Raw genomic sequence first — 21,646 nt, 5'->3', positions numbered from 1 at the left:
GTAATAAATGTTATTTGCAGTTAACAATTTTCTTTTTTCTTTATTACAATATTTATGGCAAGACTAGGTATAATAAGACTTAAAAGGTTAAGACCAAATGCAACATCCTTAATATTTTAAGCTAGGAACACGGTCAACAGTACTCCACTAACAGTACAAATCCCGTTTTTGCTTAAAACTGATACATTTTGCTGTGAACAAAAGCGCTACACTTCTTATCTTCCTGCAAGATATAGGAAAGAAGACATTTTCGAACATTAAGCAAATTTTTCATTCGAAAATGACTTCATACATTTTATGCATTCAGTTTTTTATATCGTAAAATAATTAAGAAAAATCCTATTAGTACAAACATCGGTGTTGCATATTGGGTAACCAATTTATAGACCTATCTACTGAAATTTTTGTTTACTATCAGGCAAATAGCTTGAATGACAACTTTGACATTTAAAGCGTGTTTTGAATATCAAAAACATTACCCTCCGTGTATCCCAGTCGTTTAAAAAGGGTTGCTATCAGTGAAGAGGTGAAGGTACACCTTATAATATTTAAGAATCAATACAATACAATACAATACAACATACTTTATTTAACACATATAATCATTTATATTTTAAGAAGAATAACAAACAAAGAAGAAGAAAACAAGAAAGGAAAGAAAACTTAAAAGGTTAAATAGGCGGCCTTATCGCTTTTAAGCGATCGCTGCCGGGCAACCTTTGGATAGGATATTATACTTTGACAATAGAATAGATATATAAATAATGAAGAATCAATATTTCTGCTTGTAGCAACTATAATAACATAAAGAAAGAACCGATTTTATTTTAAGCTGCATATATTTCATTTCTGACCTTACGTGCGTAAGAACATACCATAATTTATACAAGGTATATGTATTTACGGTAATATAAACAGAAAATAATGAAGCGAATATTAAACATTAAAACCTGAAGCAGTCCTTCTTTTATATCGCAGATGTAAATAATAAATGAGGCAACGTGTTTTCATTATTGCATCATTTTAGTATTTTAATGTAGATATATATTTTTTTTATAAATATAGCTAAAGACAATTTATTTTTCCAAAAGTAAAATTTATTTTCCGGTTTCAAAAACTTTGTATATACATGAAATATGTATTGCATATAGCTGGAATTATCTTATAATTATGTCTGGTGCCAGCCGCTGTCTCTTATACATTGCACTAAAAATAAATTATGTTAAGATTCCATCCAACCATTTTCCAAGATAGGCACTCTTACACGTAACCTTGTCTATTTACCAAAAAAAAAAAAAAAAATAAGTTATTAAAAAAGCAGCACATGCTATTAAAGATAGATGGCGTTTTAACGTGAATTCCGACTATCACTCTCAACAAAGAAATAAATATTTTTATAGCAAACGCTCCTGAGGTCACTCTATGTTTATTTATAAGGTAGGTTTACCTAAGGTACTTTTTTAACGACTATGTTCTTTTCACCCAGTGCTCGTCTTCTTACTAGTTTACTGGTTCATTACGTTTAAGTATGTTGATATGTTTTCATGCTATATTCTTTATAGTCATTCGAGGTTCAAGTAGAAATGACTTTAGAAAATTATTTTTTTGGATATTTCTGATCATGGCTAGTAGCGACATCTATAAATTTAGCTTTGAAACAACTTATACTTTCAATTCTATATGATTACTATGTGAACGTAATCGGGTATCGAATTCAATTTAGTTCTGCTATTTACCACACGATGGCGCTTAAAAACATGCAAGATATTAAAAATTTAAACAACATCACAACGCATGGGATACAATTAACTAATCGATGAATGGAAGTGCGGGTTCCATCACTGATATTATGCTCCACGGAATCTACTATATTTTCTATATAACATTAGCTGATGAGAAACTATAGTGGATAGCCCATCTCATTTCAGATGAGTGTGTAGTAAGAAATTAGGTAACCGATTAATATGCAGTTAGATTACTTTTCTTTAGCTATATCCGTTGTATTATATCCTATGGAATTGTATTATGCGGTAGCGCATCAGAAATAGAAAAAAATTGTTTCATATAAAAAGCTGTACACTCGATTTTTAATTTAAATGCCTTACTTCCAGATCTCTTTAAGAACACTGGTTCTTTGCGGTAAATTTTTTACAGACAACCTATGGCTAATTTATTAAATACTCAATCAACATTATCAGAGCAGTGGTGACTCAGTGGTGAGAACCTCGGACTTCAAAATCGATAAGTCGGGGTTCGAGACCGGGCGAGCGTGCAGGAAATAAATTGATATTTAAATTTATCTGCGCATGTAGAATAACATCACCACTGCTCACGGTGGCTCAAGGAAAACATCGTGAGGAAACCGGCATGTCCGAGAATCAAAAGTTCGACGACATGTGACATCTGCCAACCCGCACTCGGCCAGCGTGGTGGATTATGGCCTGAACCCTCATAGGAGGCCTGTATCACAGCAGTGGGAATATATATGGGCTGATGATGATGATGATGAATGTTATTAAAATCATATACCTATAGAATCGAGTGGTGGGATCTTATTCTTAAAGAAATCAACTGTAATGGTATGATAGAATAAGAAAAGGCTAGAAAAACCTTATAGACATGTTACGTATATTAGCGCTATTGGTAAGAAAGTAGGGCGCAAGAAATAACTAGGTATGTTCACACGGTCACTCGTCTAAAAAGTAACCTTGTTTAAATGGTGATAATGAATGCTGAATCATCTCTTATTTCAGGAATTGATACATTACGTAAAATATTGTTATGTATATTTAAAAAACTTTGTTTAGCAGCATTTACGAAAAGTTGAGAAAGCTAGTTCACAAGCAGCATGTATGGCTAGGCGTTGCTACGGTTAGGCAAGATACGCAGGTTCGAATCCTGCCTCGTGATCAAATTTTTTCTATTCTTTCAAAATTTCTCATTTATAAAGCATTTCAATGCTATAAAACTAAAAATTAAAGCAGCATGTATTTTTAGAAACTGTAAATTTATATATTTAACGGATTTTATTGACTCATAAGCGTAGGTTTTTTTGTGCGTTACTTATCTATTTATCTTATTTTATTTTTATTTTAAGAACGGTTTATTTTTTGTATGGTGCTGCAAAGATAACGCAACATTTTAAGATGATTGTTTTTTTTAATTTTGCGGTGTTGTCTATATACATATAATAATTTATAGGATGAATCCTCCATATTTTATACCAATATACACATATAAAAATGAATCCCTATTACCCTTGATATTACCATTTCGCATGAACGGCTGATCCGATTTCAAAAATTCTATCACCATTAGCAAGCTTCAATTACACTGTGTGACATAGGATATATATGTACCACGGGTGAAACCTGGGCGAACGGTCAGTTCTTTATAACCTATAAAATAAAAGAGTATATATAATTTAGTTATATTTCTCACAAAAATGTACCGTTCCTATAACTTCTCACTTATTAATATTTGGATAAATACTGAAATGTTTGACAAAGACCATTGAATTTTAACAAAATTTTTATCTAAATATATCTCTATATCTATAATCTATTAAAATATTTAGTATTTAATATAAAATGTAGTATACCCGATGTATATACCTACTCATATGTGAGTATATATATTGATATTTCTCTAAAATCCTACTGCTCAGACATTCTACTTATACAATACAAAGGATACTCTATTTATTTCATGGGTTTCCTTGAATACGACTAAATGATTAGGATGTATATGTCATAGTGGTGTAACCAGTAGCTGTTATAAGCAGAAGCGATGAGGAACCACCATCAGTGTTAGTTCAGTCCTGTCTCACTGAAGAGAGGAATATTACTCATAATGCGTGTTATTCATGTAAGTGTCGTGATATGTGATAACAGTGTGTAATAATACATTTTGAAATTAATACTGAGTGAGGTACACTTGTTAAAAAATTTGTTATTTTATAAAGGACTTCTTTGGTCATGCTTATTTATGAAAATTACGAGTTTAATTGTTTCAATGTAATGTAAGCAAAAAGATTATTCATATTGTGACTCACTATATGTAATTTGTACTATAATTTTATAATAAAATCGGTCAAGTGCGAGTTGGTCTCGCGCCACTAAGCGTTCCGTCAATGGTTCAATTTATGACCGTGCCAACCGATTTTATTTATTGATTGTTTTTATTTATTGTAATAGTAGCAACACAAATGCATCAACTCTGACAATTTTAACAGTCATGGACGGACAGACTGACAGACAGATAAACGGAAAGCGAAGTCTTAGTAATTGGGTCCATTATATATCGTCGCTTCGCTTTAAATACGGAACCTTATAAGTAGTAACTAGGGACCTATTTTATAATTAAATCATTGTGCAAATTCACAGCATACCTACATGATATAAAACTATTAATGAACTGGTTCAATATTTATAAATTATTTTTTTTTATAATTTTTTAATACGATTTAAAATTTACATTATATTCAGCTTAAATCTATGTTTGTTTGAATATTAAATTTGTCTTCATTAATATGTATAAGCACTAAGCGCGTTTAAGTCTTTCCTATTAATTTAATGAACTTATCACTAGCCATTAAATATAACTTTAAGTAAATAGCAATAGATATTTTAAGTAAATAACATACAAAACAATTATATTATAACTTATACAAAACAATTATACTATAATTTGTTGTACGCTACAATTTATACCTGTCAGTTTCATAAAATATGTTGAATTTAAATAACCATTTAAATATAATATTTCAATCATATTTTAAATTTTATATAAAATGTTTTTATACCGCCGATGAGGGCTCTCAATTCGACAGCATTATTTTGTTTTGTTGCTCAATAACTTGGTGGATTTTCAACCAAGTGAATTCCAAAGTTATTTGGTCCTTTTTAGAATATAATACCTTCCTAAGATACATTCCTTCCATTGACGTCGGTCCCTTTTGTGTAGAAAAGTTTTTTCATTTCGTATTTTTATAGTACGCAAAAGATACTTAATTTGAACAAAATACGTAATATTCAGTAAGTATTTAAGAAGTGTGACAATAAAAACGTCTCAGCAAAAATATCGATCGCGTTCGCGTATTAAATTTTCCACTAGCATAAATAGCGTGTCAACTGACATATATTGTGAGAAGCAATTTCACTCTACCGGCAGTTAAACTAATGCCCTAATTAAAATAGAACCTATTACTCATTACACTACGTCAGTACTTAATTTAGTGCGAAAAGCCATCCTTCCGGTATTGTCAACACCCATCAAACACGTAACAAGAATAGCTTTAATCGAATCATGTAAGCGGAAAATGAATACGTCTATTTTCATTTATTACCTATAACGCTTCCTGCGTTTGTTTTTATGTGCCCCATTGTTATATTTCTTAATCTCATACGTAAGATTAAATACTGACATATTGTCCGTACATTGTTTTATCGTGTATGTGAATAAGACAATAATACGACCTTATTTGGTTTACATGGTGGCAAGTTCATTTTTGTTTATTGTTATTTGATATCTCTCTTGTATTATTTAATAGATTGCGACTTTAACAGCAACGGTTGTAATACTGATATGATTTATAATGGGGATTTACTATTAGCATATCATATCTTGATGATTGATGATATCATAATTGATTGAAATAACCAATTTTCTGTATTTTTACTTCAGTGTATCATACTCGTATACTTTAGGCTATTATAAAACACGTTTATAACTCATGTAGTACCCTTGTTTATATATTTTGTGTCAGTTACACACGACTTCATAAATTTAAAATAATTGCATACAATATACATGTTATCAGTTGAAAATATATGAGCCTTTTATACATAATTTCAAATCGTATTTAAATCAATTATATAAAGTACATAAATTGATATATTTTGTAAATTATTCACAGGTCGTGTCGCTTTTAGCCTTCTTCGTAGCAGCGCAAGCTGGATACGTCGGGTATGCTGGAACAGGTGGCTACGGATTTGCTGCGAACAATCCAGGTTATGCCAGCTCCAACATCCATTCAGCCACTGGAGGATATTATGTACGTCAAATAATGATATGTTTCAAATTTAGTAGTATAGGCGTGAAGAAGAGACAGACTGACATAGAAAGTTTTTTTGAAATATAGGTATAATGTTGGATGGTTGATGCTAGTATCGATTGGGATACGAGAACTCATATAAACTCATACCCCCTGGCGTAATTTTTATGTTAGTTAAAAACTGATTAAAAAATTATCTCAATAATACGTTGAGTAATCTATGAAAGTATGTGTATTGCACAATTTCTTTATAATATAACAAAATCATCATTGTGATGTAACCTTTAATTTTAACCCTATGGATTACACTATCTCAAAAGCATGCCTGCACTATGAATTCTTTGAGAATGTTCACTTTGTATTCTTTCACTCAAATGATATAATGCTTAATGCACTCTTGCATACTCCAAATGCGTAATACCTAAAAGCTGGAGCATTTTCTAAATTATATTTGGATGTACATAAGTCCATATTATGCAAAACGTCAAATTCACTGTCACAAACCGTAACGCTCCTTGCGACATTACGAGCGAAGAATATGCGTAGCTCCGTAGGTAGGCCATATAATCACAGATTTTACGCAAGTTCGGAAACCACTTATGATACAAAAAATTCCTTTTCCGAATTCAAATAAACGAGACTCTTACTAAATGTCAATTATGCAACAATAACACTTCACCAGCAGGGAAGCTTTAGCGTTGTTTATTTTTTTAGTAAATTTTAAAATTAATGAGATTAACTTGCAGACAGATAGTGGTATTTGAAAGCAAGATTTTGTGGAAAACTCGACGGTTGAAATTTTCTGCAAAAAAATTAGTAGCTAAAAAGAAAAATTTATGGAACTCTTGAGATGGAGGTCCCGAACTGCATTTGTATCTTGATAAATAGAATCATCTAGATATGGAGCATATTTTAAATCTGTGACTCATAATATGACTCACGAAGAACTTTAATTACAATGCAAGAAGTCTATTCATACAGGTTGTTAGGTGACTGAAATTGGTATACTTTTTGTCATTGGCTATTGTTGTATATAACTTTATACGGTATTTTAATTAACATAACTGCTTTGCTATAAATGTAACATAAATGCATTGAAACATATATAAAAATTAACTGTCTTAACTATTTGAACATAAATTATAGTCTTTCATATCCTAAAAAGTTGGTAAGTCGCTTGAACTATAATTATGTAATAAATTTGTAATATGTTCAAAAGTCTTACATAATTCGGAATATGTACAGTAAGAACGTATTCCTTGTTTTTTTTTTCATTTAAATCTATTCAATGTTAGCTCTTTTATCATAATATACCAAAATACGTTTTATATATATAGGTCATAGCCATCTAGTGATTTAACCATTTACTGTTTCGTATACTTTAGTAGCTTTGTATAATATACAGGATATATAATTTACTACATAATACAGGGAAAAAGCATGAGATGGCACTATTTTAAAAAGCTGAGCTTCAATCAGTATAATCATTCTACTTTTTCGTTCTCGAACTCCATGTTAATTTATTCTATTATTGACATAACGAGTATCTAAGACAATTAATATTTGGTATAAAACATGCATTGGTGCTCTTTACATTTGGGCCACCGAGCTCACAATATTTTATACTATCTTGAATAAAAGGAATCCAGGGCGGAACATTTATCAATCATTTTTTTTATTCCACTTGATTTTTCAGTCTCGTCCAAAATATGCGTTTGATTACTCTGTGAATGATCCACACACTGGTGATCACAAGACTCAATGGGAAACTCGCGATGGTGATGTAGTAAGAGGTAAATAACTAACATCATTTACTATTTACATATATGTAATTAAATATACATACGTACATACGTTATATAAATAATAACATGCATATACACCCACATGATATGGGTAGAAGAAGGTGAACATATGATTCATTAACATTGTCATTTATTATTCCGAACTCGAATCTCTTGACCAAATAATTTTGTAACCAAATGATTTGAAAATTTCAGGTGCTTACTCACTCGCCGAACCAGATGGTACTACTCGTATCGTTGAATACACCGCTGATAAACACAATGGTTTCAACGCAGTTGTCAGAAGGATCGGTAGAGGGCAGCAAGCACAATTTTTTGGAAAACAGCTTAACGCTGGTTATTATGGCTACCACTAGATGGCTCTGTATTAAATATAGATCGTAGTATTTATTCGAAATTCGAAAATAATTCTTATTTGTATATATGGGCGTTACAGTTTTATACTTAATAAAATTGTTTAAACATTTCTTCACATTGTTTTACTATTTTACACACAAATTTATATAGCACTAATGTGCTATAATTCGTTCTAGTCATTCATTCTTCGCATTAATTTTGTGATGAATGTGGTAAAAATAATATTGTAATCTATACGTGAGAAAGCTTATTGGATAAACATTAATTCGATTCGATGTATTACAGTTATTCTGTGTAAATTAATTGTTTGTTCCATTCGTTGACGCGAGTAAATTTATGTAAATATTTCATGTTGCAATAAATTTTTAATTTCAAATTTTAGCGAAGATCACACCTATCGCTATTTGCTTGGCTAATAATGTGTGTCGATAGCATTTTTTTACGCGGAACATAATTAAAAGTGAATTATAAAAACAGTATTGATGGATCATTATGTCAAATATGTAATTTTTTCACAAAACTAATTATGCTCACTGTAATAATATTATTATGTATGTTCTACATCAACGAGTGTCTGTTAAATTTGATATATCCGTAAAGATTATAAAAATTCTAGAAATAGAATCTTGTTGAATAGATATCGTAATACTCTTACTATACTCTTCGCAAAATTCTCTTTATAGAATTTATTTATTTATTTATTCCACTTGATATAGAAGACCCGTAGTTTTCTCAGCAACATTCCCGTTTCCGTGGGATTTTTGGAAAAAAAAAGGTGTGCGATTCACACACGATAGAAGTGAAAATTCAGTAAATCGACAAAAGAATGAGATGAATATATATAAAATATAAAATAGTATATATAATTCTGCCTCATTCTTTGCCGGCTTCACATTTTTGTATTTGTGTGTCTTACCTGTCATTTTTTCCGTTGCATCAGGTTTGAAATCATAATGATTCTAAATAATTTTCACTTAAAAAAACTCCATTCCCATATCTCAAACTGTCTCTGAGTAAAATTTCATCCGAATTGGTTCAGCCGTTCTAGAATTATAATGCGTTTAACGTGACTTTATTTTATATGAATATGATGTAGTATTGATTATTTTTTACTTATTCTCAAACGGAAATGCTTATTAATAGTTTTTGTAATACAACATTTCTTATTTACTGCATATTCCAAAAAGTGAAAAAATGTTTACTTCTTTATACAAAAAAGCAATTCTACGGAATTGCCTTTTAATTTTTTGTTGGTTTGTAACGAATGAGCTAAAAATAAACCAATGAAATGTTGTTCAAAAATAAAAATATGTATATTGCTCAATAATGCAGTATATAGCATAGGCAATTTTTTTTTTGTTCTTCCCGGGAGGAGGCAGAGCGATTCGCAGACCTTCTTAATAGTATTATAATTATTTTCATCGCTTCGGGTTCTCAGATGGCTTAACAGAGTACCTAACAAGAATTGACAGTGCATGAAACATAATAGCAATACTCTCGTCGCATAATTTATGAGAAAAGTGTCTTAATACACACAGAGAAATTTTCTTTTTTTCTTTGATAAAAACTCTATCGTACTTTTTTAAAATAAAAAAAATATTAAATTACTTTCACTTGTTCGTGGAATATTATATCAGAATATTTTATCTTATATAAATATACTAAATGCAACCGTTATTAAGCTATCGTGATATGATTATGATAAATCGATTTAAACGGAAATCAATTAATATTTTATATATATGGTGGCATAACAAATGCTATGGAATTACAGTTATTCGCAATTTCTAGCGAGTAGTGGAGCGGCTCTTAACTAGTCCAATTACATGTGTTTGTTCCTCTTGATGTAACACGTTTATTCAATGTTTCATATTAAATGGCTTTAATCGTAACACCGGTTCAGGGATATAGCGATACATCCGTATGAACGTATTTCATTTTAATAGCTTCGGAAATTTCTCGAAGATTTATTGGGTGTATTATGAATTTTTCTGAACTTGTACGTACGAAAATGGGGTATATATTTTCTGATGATATTATCAATGTTTTTCCTTTTGAGCTCTATTCTACTTATGTCTAACATCCTATCTTATTTGCTATATTTACAACTGAATATTAATAATTCTGAAATATCTTTAATCATCAGATCAAGTTAACTGTTTTCACTTAAAATCATTATCAAGTTAAATATTTTCACTTAAAATCATTGATTTTCATGAAGAATAACCAAAATTCATCTCAATCTCATCATATTTCATGAAAAGAAGAAAACTGTATCATATCTGATTTATTTGTTTAGCAGCAGTTGTGCTACATCCTTTTCATCTTAAAACTAGAACATTCGCTCTGAATTTATCTACTGTAATCATGATTTTTAATAATAAAGCAAATTATGTATAATTTTACAACCTTTATTACGTTTTACAACCATGTGGTGGGAAATAAATTTAATTGTACGAGTATTATTTTTTTATTTATTTATGGCTGTATACTTTTGAACCTTCGCCTCTAAAATAATTGGCGGGAAAATCAGATCTGACATTTGATTTGTCATAAAAATTATAAGCATTAATTTGTCACAATAATAATATCATCAGCAGAGTCACGCTGTTCAGAAATTCTTATTGAGAGGTATTTAATTTACTAATAATATTCTTATCTGCAGTATTAATGTCTCACACATTGAGAAATTTTTGAAAGAATAGAAAAAATTCTATATTCTGTTATAATTCTATTATTTCTATTCTTTCAAAATTTCTCATTTATAAAGCATTTCAATGCTATAAAACTAAAAAAAATTAAAGTCTCAAACATTGTAAATTCAATGATTAGGTTATGATATTCTGTAACTTTCATATGAAATCTCTATTAAATCTTTCCATTTCTTCGCGAATTGCTCTTATTGCATACACTTATCTCGAATCGCGTTCGCTTTCATACATTTGCATTCATACATACATAAGCGTTAAGTTATATTCATAATTTTTCTGTCACATTACACATGTATTACTTCACTCAAATAATTTAATTACTGCATTGTCCAATGTCACATGTCGAACATGTGTTTATAACGCATTTTTTGTTTAATCTAAACGCGATTATTTTATATAATTAAATATAATAATATTATAATTATAAACGTTACTTTTTAAAACCATACGTATTTTTTAAATATCGGAGTAAGTTTATTCTATAATTATTTAAAGCTTAACAATATGTTTCTTATATCTACACATATATCATAAACATATTATTCTGGAAAACCTAGTACCAGAGACAATCTAATAGTTACTGTTAGTATGTCTAACATTTATGTACACTTTAAATTATTTATTTTTACACACGAAAGTATATGATTTCCTACATTACAATTATCTTAACAGATAAGAAATAGCAGAAGCTTCCTACCGGGGTGATAGCATTGTGGTATTCTTAAAACAATAAAGTGATTATAACCCTCTAACAATATTCAGCATACCTGTGTGCGTTTGTACGCATAATCTGAGGTGTACATATGTGTGTATTTATAAATAGGTGGGTGGTGGTCATCAATGGCCATCTTCACGTTCTACTTTGGATATGGACAGGTTTATATTGGTGTTCGCGAGGGAATAAATAAAATTATCTCAGTGTCAGTGAATATTGAATCTAAAGGTGAATGATAGAGTGAATTTGTGATTATGGCTAAGCTACATAACATCTTGGTAAGTTACACTTATTTGTAATCTATTGAGTATTTACTATAGATTGTAATATGAAATCTTTATTGACCTCTTCATTGATATTATTTCTTTTTAGATTCACTAAAGTTGAAGGTACTTAATGTAGCAAATTAAATTGAATGTAACGAATAAATATAATTATTGTTTTGAAATGTTATATTTTTACATATGTAATTTTTTTAGGTTATTTAATATTATTTTTATTCGTATATTTTCAGGTACTTCTCTGTAATGTACTGCTATGTATGTGTCAAGATTATGGTATAGACGATAGTACAGCTCAAGAACAAGATGAAGTGAGTATTTATCTATTTATTTATTTAATAAAAAAAAAACTTACAAGTATAAATACAATCGTAGCATAAATTAAAAAAGAGAATAAGGCCGATTACAAGTTTACACATGTATATACAATTAGAACGTAATTAAAAACGTCGTTCGTAGTATAATTTACATCCCGCAGATTTAATGTTTAAAAAAGGCATTGTATAATGTCTAAAAGTTAATTCTTTTTACGTTAATCAATCTTACATTTTAAAGCAAAACAGAATATTGCCGTATGCGTCAAAATGTTCTTAAATAAACACTTTTTTAACAATTCATTCAATTAAACCTATTTAAAATTGTTTATCATTACTAAGGTTCAGTTAGATAAGAAAGATTTACATTTGGTTAATGTTTATATACAAACCGCAAAATGGAACGAAGAAAGTAACAAATTAGCGTTACATTGTAGTATTTGTAGTCATGGTTCTATGAGCATACCGCAACAAACAACATCCTTATGATGATCACTGCTATTGGAAGTAATTTATTATATTTCCATTTAATTGTAATTGAATCAAAGTTTCTTAAAGCTTAACAATATTTCAATAAAACATTTTTTTTTAAATACAATTGAAATAACGATACTTTTCATTAAATTACTTATGTATGCAACTTCTGACTACTTATTTTTATTTAGAATGATGATCCAATAATTCAATCTTACATAACGGATATATTTAAATACTAGCGGGATAATAAATGTGTAAATTTAGAAGTATCATAGAAATAATATATGACTTGTTCATCCCGACATCACCCGTGATACACAATATCACTCAGTGAGGATGCAGTTTTCTAAAGCTAAAAGAAGTTTTGAAGTCAATCCAGTAGTTTTTGTATTAAAATATTACAAATATACATACAAAAATACAAATTGTTCCTCTTTATTAAAATTATCAAATTAGAAGAACATGCTCTACTTTAATAAAAATTCGATATTTAAATCGTAAAATTTTAGAATTCACAGCCATCATCTACCTCCATTTGTAAAAAAGTACAAAAAGTACAAAATATCATGGAAAGGTTAAGAGCAAATATTTCACAAGAATTGGTACACATACAATCAATAAGGATTGATAAAATATTGAAATAAGGCCTGCGTAATATGTCGCACTATAAATGCCTATCGAAAGTGAGTTGATGTTGTAACATTATCAACCAGTATTGGTGTTGTTCACCCACTTTTCTCTCAAGTAAATTGTGATTCGGTTTATGTGAAGATATAATTCATTAATTAAACTAGTTCGCATATTTAGAAAAACGGCAAGACATTAAAGTTAAAGAGTAGCAAATTCAGAAAAATGTTGAATCAAATAACAATAAACCGACTAAAGACATGTTTTTGCTTAGAATCTCACTGTGTCCAATTAATTACAGAAAAGCCAATTCATCAAAATGAATCTTACTTACTGCATAATATTGCCGTTATTGCATCTTTCACGCTCAGGTATAGTAAAAAAGGCATGAAATTGAAAGTCAACGATCTGCTGTCATTGACATTAAATCGCGATGCGCACGCGCCGGCTCATCTTGAACTTGAGATGGCCGCGGGCTAGTGACATTTAAACAAATCGTGTTTACAAACATAAGAACTCGTTTTCGATCTAATGCTAACTGTAATTATACACGATCAGTGACGACGAACTGACTGAACGAAAGTATGCATTTAAAAGTAAAAACATTGATTAATCCTAAAGTCTATTCTAACCTTAGACACATTTTCAAACTTATAATGCCTACGTACCTACTTACTGTTTACTAACTTGTAACTATGTATATTACTTGGATCTGTATATTTATCAGAATACATAATAAATATTTCTCTAAATCTAATACATAATAGATATTATACCTCATAAAGCGTAACTATACTGTGAGAGATGAAAGCGTGATACGTCTGTTAGTTTAAGACAAAGTGACACTACTACTCTCACATGTAACTTAATAATAAAAGTTGAAAATTCCTAGTTTATGGAAACAATTTAATGATTCACTTATTGAATATTCCGAATATTAAACAGTCAGTTAACATGCAACGCATTGTCACTACGTAAATACTAGGCCACCTCACGCGATGTTATTACTCTACGCATTCTATTTTTTACCGAGAACATTGACATAATAGAAACAGATAATTAGAAATTTAAATCGACGCTAATCAAATTTCTTCTCGTTTCAGGGTCATCCAAGCTATTCATTTGGATATGGAGTCTCTGATATACGAACTGGAGACGTAAAAACTGTATGGGAAGAGAAGGAAGGTGACACTGTTAAAGGTATGTTACGATTGTAATAGGAAAATTGTTATGACAAACCCAAAATTATAAGTGTTGCAACTCAAATAGCGTTTTATATTCATATAAACATTTATGAATGCTTAATTGTATTGGATGTTTTCAGTATGCCATATTTATTATAAGTTTTATCAATATTTACAAAATTACCTATGCCTTCAGGTCACTACAGTGTGATAGAACCGGATGGTTCTATGAGAACTGTAGAATACTCAGCTGGACCAAATACAGGATTTACAGCAATAGTAAATAATAACGGCAACCAAAACGAAGCACAAGATGAACAAGTGCCACACTCAGAGTTCATGGAAGACAAAGCACTAAGAGATTACGATCGGTATTATGATTTTTCCGAGGAAGCAGATCCAGAATCATCTTACAAAACAAGTGACAGGAAAAGGAAAAGACATCCGTATGAATCACTTTTTAAAGATTACTCATTTGTTAAGCGACCAAAATATCCTTCTGACTTAGAGCCAAGCGAATACACTCATAGTATAGATATCAAACATCCTCATGACGATAGTTTCGATGCTCCTGCGCATAGCCATATAGGATATCATTACGATCCAAATTGCAGAAAGAAGCATAAGCCAGTATCTAATTACTATGGTAATATCGCAGACACAGATTTTAGGAAGCAAAAATATCCTTCTCTTACTGACTCTAGATATGAACATGATAAATATAAAACCGAAGCGTCATCAATAGAAGCAGAAAAATACGTAAACAGTTACAAACAAGATGGTTTTAAGCCACTTAAGCCTGAGGATTACAATGAACCACCGCCTAAGTATGGATATTCCAGTGTGCGCGATGTACCTCCACCAGAAAGTAGTTATTCAGACTACATTCCTCCCCGCCCAAAGAAGAAGTACAAGCCATACAAACATCCAGAACCTTTTGATCCAGAAAATCTAGACGATTATGTTTTGGTACCCAAGAGGAAACTCAAAAAACCACAAAGAGTCGTAGATGATTATCCACCAGAATCAGATGAAGATTTTGATCATAGGGCACCTTATTCTTCCTATGATGATGATTTTGAAGACGACCGATACCAAAAACCGCCTCGAGGACCAACTGGCACCCAAAAAGAAGTAGTTAAGAAAGTAGTGAAAAAGAAGCCAATTATAAATATTTTAGATATATTTGATATTTAGAACAATGGATACAAATTAGAATAAGTGTTTGTTGACTTGTTAATAACTGCGTGCGTGAATGGTTGAGAGATTGTCATATTATTTAATACAGTGACGACTTCATCTTAAACCTTTCGTTTTCAATATTTATATGTATTAGTAAATAGTTTTAACATAATTTCAACGTATCCTTAGTAGTTCATTAGTTTAAAGTGTACAGATATTTCTAGATAATATAATAAAAAATTACTTATTGGTTTTCTGTTTTAATTTTCGTTAATATTTAGTTTCAAGTATGTGAGGGATCAGAAAATTTCATCATTAATCTTCTTATATACTACTCGCCCCGGCTTCGTCACTCAGTAAAGCTGCAGCTTTCTAATGGGGAAAGAATATTTGAAATCGGTCCAGTGGGTTTTGTCTGGAAGCGTTACAAACGTACAAAAATACAAAAGTTTCCGCTTTATAATATTAGTTTATAACTGACCATAATAACACGAAACGTTATTATTTTTTACAAAAACGAGCACTGATATCCCGCGGAGGGATGTCCACTTCAGATTCCAAATTAGGACCAAGTGATAACATTCATCGAAACCAAATCACGTCAATAGGTTGATTTATCGAGCAGAAAAAACAAAAAATACAGTCGAAATCCGGAAACGTTGCAGTTTGTTAAAATACTATCACATGCTAACTTCTCAAATGATATTTGTCAAGCGTTTAAACACAATCTATTTGTTACGAATTTAAAACCGCAATACCTGCTTACATTACGTGTTTGCGGTGTTAAGTAGCGTAGATGGCTATTATAAATCGATTTACATTACTTACATTGTAAATGAAAATAATCTATGAACATAATCCCAAAAAATATTAGTCTAAGAACAAAATTCGAACTCCCCAAGTGTATATGAAGTATAAATTCATCAACGTTAGAAAGTAGTTTTGACGCCGAACTAAGTGGTGCAAAAATAAATATCGTAATTAATCAGGCGATTGTTTTGTTACTAGGCAATTATTTTTGACAGCAGTTAATATACGCTTGTGCAAGCCATCTCACAATGATAGTGAAAGTAAAGAAACTGGAACGAGCGGGAGTGTTAAACTGGTTTTGATTTACAAGGACACTAAAGATATTTTATAAAAGTCCCTTTCCTTGGGCTTTTTATACAAAATACGTCAATTTAACAAAATCTACCCTTATATTATATACAGTAGAATATTATTCTGATTGTGAATGAGTAAATAGATAGGTGTAAAATATAAATGGCAACCCTAACAACAAATAACATTATATTGTCCATTTTTATATCTGACCAAACGCGAGCCAAATTGGACACAATATCCCACGAATTTATAGATTAATGTTTTATTCAAGTAACGTATGGACTAGGACATTCACTTGTGGGCGCGCCCATGACACCACTACCATTGTCGCAATCCGCTGACACATTCGATACAACACTCTCCTCTCACCTTGTAGCTACAACGATCCCATTGTTGGCCATCTGGTTCAACTTTATACATTTTAATTATGAACTAATAACCTAACATAGCCTTTTGGATAGTGGAATGTAGTCTATCTATATTCTATATGGATTCTATATATTATAAGATTCCAGTTTAATTTCTCAGATATAACGTGTAGCGTTAAAACGATGTATCTTAAATAATAATTATGAAACATGATGTTTTATAATATAACGGTTTTTAATACGTTTTCTAATATAAAAACAGTTTTGTGCAGAATAAGAACTATATCAATTAATAACTTCAAATATAGAACAGACCGGTAAAAAATGTCGATCAAGGCCACAGCAATATTGCCAACCGCCACTTACTGATATAGGCATAGCAGTTGAAACTTTCATGGTCCATGTGGCGTAGACAAGTGTTGCAATGCGACAACGACGGTTTAAATCAGTTTTAATTTCCTCCCGTTTGCTGAAAGCACCTGTTTTGCACGTAACACTTTCGAATGCGGTCAGTTTTACGCATAACCGGTTCTAAGATCGAATTGACATCTTTTCATAATATGTAATGATTAACTGTGGCAATTACGGATAAGTAATGCAGATTTCATAACACGCTATGAATTTTGCATTACAAATATAACACTGTGACTCGGTTATGGTTTTAATTATTCAATTAATATTTTTTACAATATCTAAACACATGAATTGAAGCCTCGGATTAATTTGAAAAAATATGCAGTAGTATTAGCCGCTCAAATAAATATATATAATTTAATGTAAATATTTGTGCAGTTGTGCTTTTGTTTCTTCATACATGGCCACAATTAGGTTTGGCTTTCTAATACTAGTAATTAGTTTATTAATATTCTTGATTTGACATATAAAAAGTTTTTGCTTAATAAGCTTTATAATGAAAAGACTTTGTTATAATTAAATACGAAGGAAATTTTGATTTTTAGTTGTATGTGTTGGTAAATTTTTATGGCAAGATACGAACATTGTTTGTAAGAATTTGTTTACATAAATTATCATAATAGTACTATTTCGGTGCTACAATGTTCTTAATCTATTCGATAAAATAACCAAACTATTAATAATCACGCATAATGTTAATATATTTGTTTAAAATTAACATGAGATATACACACGCGACCTTAAATTAACATAACCTGTTAAACTTGATTTTAATTAAGGCATCATGATGTTAATCGTGGTCAGTAACATCAATGGATGAGTCATAGTTTGAGACGCCTTCACCTTTGACTTCTAATGCTTTAAAATTTTTTTATTAATGACTAGCGGCCCGTCCCAGCTTCGGGATCACATACCCTATACATAGCTGAAAGAGTTTTTACTAGCTTTTAATAACCTGCAGCTTGTTGTCACGAAGTACTCGCTCGACATACTGCAGTTCCCCGCTGAGGTGGGCAGCATCACAGAGGTGGCGGGCTCTTTGAAACAATGATTTACCGACAGAAGTGAGTTGACAGGGGCGGTGGTGGGATTCACCATTGAGGTACCTATCAGTATGAGTGGCTTTCCTCTACACTGTGTGATTAAGCATGCCATCCTGTCCCCTCATAATTAAAATGTCAAGAAAGGCTAGACGCTAGTTTGTTTCTTTCTCCATAGTGAATTGGATGTTTTTATGTATGGAGTTAAGATGTTCTAAAAATGCAGGTATATGTTCAGTGGGGAGTACAGTGAAGGTGCCATCTACATAGCGTTTATAAATTCTAGGTTTGACGGGAGCTGTGGACAATTAAAATAAATTTACGACGCTTAAATATCCGTATAATACTCGCGTAAAATCAAACACATGAAATACAACAAATTGTCAGTTAAGATTTATATGCAACTTAGGTAATAAGGTTTTATATTTATTTATTTTTCTTTAAACCACTAGATTTAGGTTAAAAAAAGGAATATTTTTTTTATTTTCAAGAAGAGAATACACAACGATAATAAATAACCTTTTTAATATGCAGTGTATATAAATAGAAGCAAGATGCAGTTGAATTTCTAATTTGATCGTATTACAAGACTAAAATACTAAATGAGTCTATTTTAAATCAACATATAGAAAGTCAGTTTGATTTCTAATCACGTTTTCGACGATTTTTAGGAAAGCAAAGTAATTATCAACTTAAACGTAGCTAGCTTATATATTTTGGGGCAGATTTGAACACTATTTTTTTTATTTTATTATGATATAATTTTAAATGATATAGCTACTAATGTTACCACAATTTTTTGTTTTATATTTAGTTATAGAACATTTATTGTAAAAGTAATCAGGAGAGATATTGTGGACGAAGTTGCGCATAGGAGTTACTACACATGTAAAGGAAACGAAAACATTCACATTCTTCATTCGAACCGCAAAGGATTGGAACATGCTTCCTGAGTCTGTGTTCCCCGACGAGTACAATCTGGGGGTCTTCAAGAGAAGAGTGAACAGTTACCTTCTAGGGAAGCGCGCTCCATCTTAGACCACATCTCAGCTTACCATCAGGCGAGGTTGTGGTCAAGCGCTTCCCTATCAGGAATAAAAAAAAAAAAAAAAAAAAAAACGGAACAATACCGTATCAACTATTTTAAACTTGCCCAGTATTTTTAACAGAAACATGTCTAAGATATTTTACTGGTACTTAATAAAATAGTTGTCATAAATTGTCCTTTGATTTTATGACGTTTCAATTCCCTTTCCTCATTTTTTATACAACCAACCTTACCTTTTTCAATTGATATAATAGGAGGTTATATACATAAAATAAATCTTAACTACTTCTACTACTTAACTGAATCTTGAATGTTATCTTCTTTATCTAATACACTGAGTTAAAATTAATTTCAGAAAATAGGGACGAGTAACATATTACTTTAATTTGTTAAGATTCATTCAGGCTACCATCTTTCGAAGCCTTGGCATTTATTTGGTACTTATCCATCTATTGTATGGTAATTCACAATGATCGAATATACAATTTAATGGAAGAGTAGCATTAATTAGCAATGTTCTTTTTTAATTATTAGAACTATTACAAGATGGTTACTCGATGATAATATGAAATATTGATAACTTTTGGCAATGTGTGCCAAAAACGCTGATGGCCATCGAAGTGTAGTTGGATCCTTCAAGAAACTGAATATATTATTCCTATTGAATGACTTTGGAGCGATTCATATATTTCATTGGTTAAATTTTCAACGTTAATGTTTTTCTTCTATGTCTTTTCTTTTAATTATTTGCTTCTATAAATAGATACAATTCATTTCGTTAATTTTTCTTTTTAATTATTAAAAAAAACTGTATCTTAGATCGGTAAATTAATCAATTCCAGTATATGTGCCAATTTAGAATTGCATTAAAACAATAGTGACAAAAACTAGAACTCAATAAGCATTCATATGTTTAATCTATTCGAAATTCTACAAACGCGTGTATGTTTAAAGGTATTTGACAGCTTTAAACCAATTCTTATCTCGAATATGTGCGTTAAACATAACATGGATAAGAAAATAATTGCACACCAAGTAATATTTGGCATAAAAAATACAATACGTAGGAATAAGAAATTCTGAAATATTTAAATAGATATAAGAATTAATTTACAAGCTATATAAATAATGCAGAATAACTGCAATTTGCAATATTATTTGATATATTGAACTCGAGAAGATGGACTAGAGCCTTACAAGATTAATGTATAAACGATTCTAGGCATGTGACCGAGTAAAAAGCTCCTTTTTTTAATTATACCATCAAGATTTTGTAATTACACACTTCAAATACATATTGCCACTATCTCAAGTAATTTTTTTTGTAATAAATATACTCTTTAACTTTTATTTTATGACTCTTTAGTGTGATGATGCGATTCTTATTGGCCAAACTTTATAAGCTTAATTTACTGAATAATAATTAATTAACTATAAATAAAATACGGAACGGACCACGGACTAAAAATCGATATGTCGGGGGTTGGAGTCACATTTATCTGTGCATGTGAATGATGCACCACTGCTTATAACGGTGAAGGAATAACATCGTGAGGGAACCGGATTGTCCAAGAATCAAAAAGTTCGACGCCTGAACCCTCATAGGAGGCCTGTGGGAACATGTATGGGCTGATGATGATGAATAAAATAAACAAATGATAATAAAAGAATGTTACTTTAGTCACTTCATCCATGAGTTTCGTTTTTTTTTTGTGTGGTTTGATGAGATTGGGAGAAAGTTGAAGTATCATTAGATAAATCATATTTAACGTATTGAGTAATTTATTTATTTTACCACAATATATCGAATGAGGCATCAAACTGAGAGTCATTACGAGCTGATTACAATATTTTGTTTATAATAAGAAAAAAAAAGTATAATTGGTAAAGTAATATTGGAATCATATCCTCATCAGATAACGATCCTGTTTCAAAGCCAGCGCCTAACTTGCACTTGTGTCTTG

General features: G+C 30.6%; 2 protein-coding genes across 2 annotated transcripts in view; both read left to right on the top strand.

Annotated features, from left to right (window-relative positions):
* The window catches only part of LOC119831320 (cuticle protein 19-like), a 13,802-nt gene extending 5,586 nt beyond the window's left edge, over positions 1–8,216 (top strand). Inside the window, exons 5-7 of the mRNA XM_038354623.1 lie at positions 5,918–6,055; positions 7,752–7,848; positions 8,056–8,216. Coding sequence (XP_038210551.1) covers positions 5,918–6,055; positions 7,752–7,848; positions 8,056–8,216 — 396 coding nt within the window. The remainder of the gene's footprint in view (positions 1–5,917; positions 6,056–7,751; positions 7,849–8,055) is intronic.
* A 3,535-nt stretch (positions 8,217–11,751) lies between these two features.
* LOC119831113 lies at positions 11,752–15,959 on the top strand. The gene is made up of 4 exons (XM_038354368.1): positions 11,752–11,921; positions 12,158–12,235; positions 14,446–14,542; positions 14,723–15,959. Exons 1-4 carry the CDS (start codon positions 11,898–11,900, stop codon positions 15,721–15,723), a joined length of 1,200 nt encoding a protein of 399 aa, XP_038210296.1. The 5' UTR covers positions 11,752–11,897; the 3' UTR covers positions 15,724–15,959.
* The last annotated feature ends 5,687 nt before the right edge of the window (positions 15,960–21,646 follow it).

Source organism: Zerene cesonia, chromosome 13 (assembly GCF_012273895.1).
Source record: "Zerene cesonia ecotype Mississippi chromosome 13, Zerene_cesonia_1.1, whole genome shotgun sequence".
Classification (NCBI taxonomy): domain Eukaryota; kingdom Metazoa; phylum Arthropoda; class Insecta; order Lepidoptera; family Pieridae; genus Zerene; species Zerene cesonia.
Note: the sequence above shows the minus strand (reverse complement) of the source record. Positions and strands in the feature narration are given on the sequence as shown.

What these genes read in the sequence shown, in the direction of transcription:
- LOC119831113 (XM_038354368.1), top strand. Translation starts at nt 11,898, where the DNA reads ATGGCTAAGCTACATAACATCTTG. An exon ending in CTAAGCTACATAACATCTTG is followed by an intron (nt 11,922 to 12,157) that starts GTAAGTTACACT and finishes GTATATTTTCAG; the next exon opens with GTACTTCTCTGTAATGTACT. An exon ending in GGAAGGTGACACTGTTAAAG is followed by an intron (nt 14,543 to 14,722) that starts GTATGTTACGAT and finishes CTATGCCTTCAG; the next exon opens with GTCACTACAGTGTGATAGAA.